The following is a 4704-nucleotide window of genomic DNA, read 5'->3' on the forward strand; positions in this document are numbered from 1 at the left end:
AAAAAAACTCGTCTTTTTCATTGGTGACACGATTAATAAATGTTTCCTTTAACATGCTACAGTACGTACTATGCCACTTGCCAAATATTTTAATTATCTAATATTAATAATGCGATGAGATATGAATATTTTTTTATCAAAATAGTATTAATACTATATTATATGGTTTCAAAAAATTAAATATATATTATATAGTATTATTTATTGTTGGTCCGCTACTCTAGGAAACGCCTCCGATCACACTGTTGGTTTCCACCTCACGAAAGAAAAGAAAAGGCCACTGTTTCCCCTCCATCCTCTCCTCTTTTTAGCCAAACACATAATAAATTCGGTTTTTTTAAGCTCGAGCTTACCTGAAGCATGGATGATGACTTTATCATCTCCTCTCAACCTTTATCTTCTCCCATACTGGAACAACAACAGCCTACTGTGCTTCAAAAGAAGCTTCAATACATACTACAGAACGAGCAAGGTGGGTGGGCGTATGCCATTTTCTGGAAGAGCTCCAGAGATGATAATAATGGACGCATTTTTCTCACATGGGGAGAAGGTCATTTTCAGGGGACCAAGCAAAGGTCTGCCAAATCCGTCTCTCCTCAGCCTGAGAGAAAGAAAATCATGATAGAAATTCAGGCTCTCATTGCTGATGCCACGGGTCCAGTGGACGGTGAGGTCACGGATGCTGAGTGGCTTTATGTTATGTCCCTCGCTCAGTCCTTCTCCCTCGGTGACGGCATCGTGGGCAAGGCCTTTAATTCTGGGTGTCTGATTTGGTTGAGCGGTGAGAATCAGCTCAGGTCTTACAACTGTCAACGAGTAAAAGAAGCGCAGATCCATGGGATGCAAACCATGGTCTGTATCCCTACTTCCAATGGTGTTGTTGAGCTGGGATCTGATGCTGTCATCTCCGAGAACTGGAGCTTAGTTCAACAGGTGAAATCGCTCTTTGAATCTTCTTCTTCAAACCCAGCCGACCAGTTCGTAGAAAAAATCATTTCGTTTGCAGATGTCGGGGCGATGGATGATTTTCATGAGGACGGAGAGGCTGCAGCAGTATTTCCCAGCAAACAAGAAGTCAATATGAACAAGACACTGGTTAACAAACCTGAGTTACCGTTTTCTTCTTATCTGCAAGATTCGGACCACTCAGATTCAATTTCCGATTGCCATTTCTTACTAGAGACTAGCACTAACGTTGAAACCAAGAGTAGTACCAACAGTACTCCAGCCAAGAAGAGGGGCAGAAAGCCAAGCATGGGGTACGACGTGTCACTGAACCACGTGGAAGCGGAGCGGCAGAGGAGGGAGAAGCTGAACCACCGCTTCTACGCCCTCCGGTCGGTGGTTCCTAACGTGTCGAGGATGGACAAGGCCTCACTTCTATCCGATGCCGTTTCCTACATCAAAGAGCTCAAGTCCAAGATAGAGGAGCTTGAACGAGAAACCAAGAAAGTGAAAGTCGAAACAGCGGATACAATGGACAACCAGAGCACCTGCACCACGTCGGTGGATCAAATCAGGCCCAGCACCACCAATATCAATTCTACTTCACTGGAAGTTGAAGTGAAGATTGTTGGGGTTGATGCAATGATTCGGGTTCAGGCCGACAACGCCAATTACCCGGCCACAAGATTGATGAACGCCGTCAGAGAGCTGGAGCTGCAGGTCCACCACGCCAGCATGTCGCGTGTGAATGATTTGATGCTTCAAGATGTCGTCGTTAGGGTTCCCGACGGATTCAGATGCGAGGATGCGTTGAAAAACGCTCTTGTTGTGAGATTGGAGCAGTAATTAGGCCAAATTAATCACTATCATTATTAAATGTTAAACTTAATTAATTGATCTTTCCATTAACAATAATAATGTATATATGTATGAGCAGGACTACTCGTTTCATCTGTTTATTTCATTCAACCTATATATGTAGACATTATCTCCATGATAAAATGAGTGACCAAGATTTGTTCATGCATATATAGGATTCATTTTTTTTTTTTGAAATTGTATGTGTGATAAAATCTTATCGGTTGAAATGAAATAAGAGTAGTGTCTACATAGATAGGATATCATATATCCGTTTCATCACTAGTTGTTTCCCATCCATGGCGTAATAATATCGTTTATCAATTAATCCATCAGCATTTTTTTAATACATATGTATGTTACAACCATGCATGCATGTATGTTGATTCACCTGAAATATCCAATCACGTTTGTGCTTCCCTGCGAATTCAAGTGGATGAGAAAGTCTTGGACTGGAATAATTAAGGTTCTTTTCATTTTAATATTATTATATACTGTATGTCTGTACATATGTACGAGAATAATAATGGAGTTTAGAACACACATGGCTTGAAGGTTACATGGTGCCCCTACCACGTGAAAGATTTACCTCTTTTTTTGTCCGGCCTGAACTATTTTTTTCCTCGAACACGTGTTAAATATTTTCCTCGCATTTTCTTAAATATAGTCACGACCTTTAACATATATACGCAAGCACTATATATTATATATTGAAATTAAATAAATAAATAAACAAACTTTTAGTCAACCGTGCTGATGCGATGCCTACTCATACGCAGGCGCGTATAGCTTCACTCATCAATGCGGTAATTAAAATATATGTTTGGCTAACTTTGCTTGATTTGGATGTTATTTGGGCTACGTTTGGTTGGAAGAATAGGATAAACTAATGATTAGTATATAAATGATAAAGAAAATGATTGTGGTAAGATTGTAATATATGGTGTAAAATAATATTATGTTTGGTAAAATTTTTAAGTGTAGGATAATTTTGAATTTTTTGATGAAAAGACAAAATTGCCCTTCCCCTTCTCGGCGGCGACGGCGACGGCCGAAAACGGCCGGCGGGGGACGGCGGCCGGAAATTTCGGCCGGCGCCGAAATGAGCGGCACCGACGCCGGCGGTCGGTCGTCGGCTGGCGGTCTGTCGGCGGTCGGCCGGTGCTCGGAGGTCGGCCGGCGGTGGTCGTGGCGACGGCAGCGGTTGGTGGCGGGAAATGGTGGTGAGTTTGAATTTAGGAGAAGGGTAAAATTAGAAAAATATGATGGATTAAGAGTAGGATAAATAATCTTAGAGGTGAGGAGGTATTATTTTAACCTACCTAATATAATCTAATCATTCATAGGAGGGATTGACTTGGTTAAATAATCATGCGTACCAAACGTCGGATAAAATGAGATAAAATAATCTATCTCACTTTATCATTCGAACCAAACGCTCCCTTGATGTACAAGCATGGCTGGACTTTTGGGTAATGCGCGGAGATCATTTGTCATACCTTTCACTTTCGTTGATAAAAAGCAAATCCAGACTGCGGTACTGCAATTTCGTCCAATCATGCTTGAGTCGGTAGTATTTTAAAAGTTGCGAAGCAGGTATTAATTATTTATATAATTTTTCACCTTTTGCATGTGCTACCAGCCTATAGCATATTTCCCAATATATGTCACACAAATGGAAGTAGCATTTTGATAGATGTCTGGCGAAATTCTGCCATTAAAACAACGTTGTACTGATCATTTTATAAATTTCTATGAGTTTGGGGGATCAGGTTTGATTAAAAAAAGTAGCGACATTCTACCAAACCAGTGGCAAGATGATTTAAGTATGTGCAAAACTATTAAGAACTCGACTGAAGGATAAAAATGATGTACGGGTATTCTCCTATGATGTATGGAGATGGCAAAGACAGAATCTAAGCTCCGACGGTAAAATAAACACAATATTTCTATATCACCTCCTTTTCTTTTAAATTAATTTTTTTAAAAAAATTAAATTTAAAAGATAAGATAGAATGTGAAGTTTTTTACAAAATTATGACAAAACATCACCATCAACGATGGTTAGCAGCGTCCGCCACTAACAGCAGAGGATGCTACAAAAATTGCAATGTCCAAGCTGTTGTGTTCTCATCCAACATGAGCAATACATGACACCATATATAGTCTTTTTTTTTTATATATTATTATTAATATCATTTGTCTTTTATATATTTAGTCTCAAGCCCTATTTTATTAATAGGATATTAATATGGTCCAAAATTTTAAAATATAATTATAATGAAAAAATTATAAAAAAGGGCAGCCGCTGTCATGTTGAAGCAGTTGCACATAACAGTTTGGACGCTATGATAATAAAATATATTGCAATGTCCACCATTAATTGATGGTGGCATTTTGTTTTAGTTTTGCAAAAATCCAACGTTTACCTTATTTTTGCAATTAATTTTTTTTGCAAAAAAATAATTTTAGAAAACCCAGTTTTTTCAACTCACTTAGGCTTGGTTTTCCAACAACCTTAATTCATACATGCTGTTTGTTGGAAATTCAACCAAATTCTCACATTGAAAATACAAAAAAAAAAAGAGTTAAAAAGATGAAATGATATCTTCATTGATATGAGAATTTTGGGTGAATTCAAAAAACACATTAATGCGAGTTTATCCCAGAGTCAAAAATATCATATAAGTTTTGGAAATATGTGACTTTCATTGCACAACAAGTGATATTAGAGTCTTAGTCTAGATCAATATTATACATTCTGTCATGAATCATGATACCTTATACATATTTCTATTAACATAGTCTTAAAACAATTTTCAATATTAATTCGATGACAAATAAAATATAAATTCAAAAATTATCCCATGAATCTTTAGTTATATAATGGTTCTAGAAAAT

The 4704-nt window shown here is 37.9% G+C and overlaps 1 protein-coding gene across 1 annotated transcript; it reads left to right on the forward strand.

Moving 5' to 3' along the window:
- The first annotated feature begins 204 nt into the window (after positions 1-204).
- On the forward strand, positions 205-2277 carry LOC140809614 (transcription factor bHLH14-like). Its single transcript, XM_073167301.1, has one exon. It carries the CDS (start codon positions 361-363, stop codon positions 1789-1791), a length of 1431 nt encoding a protein of 476 aa, XP_073023402.1. The 5' UTR covers positions 205-360; the 3' UTR covers positions 1792-2277.
- Positions 2278-4704: the final 2427 nt, after the last annotated feature.

The sequence above is a fragment of the Primulina eburnea genome, chromosome 13 (genome assembly GCF_022965805.1).
Source record: "Primulina eburnea isolate SZY01 chromosome 13, ASM2296580v1, whole genome shotgun sequence".
In the NCBI taxonomy this organism is placed as follows: domain Eukaryota; kingdom Viridiplantae; phylum Streptophyta; class Magnoliopsida; order Lamiales; family Gesneriaceae; genus Primulina; species Primulina eburnea.

Excerpts from the sequence above, each read along its gene's own strand:
- LOC140809614 (XM_073167301.1), top strand. The coding sequence starts at position 361 with ATGGATGATGACTTTATCATCTCCTCTCAACCTTTATCTTCTCCCATA.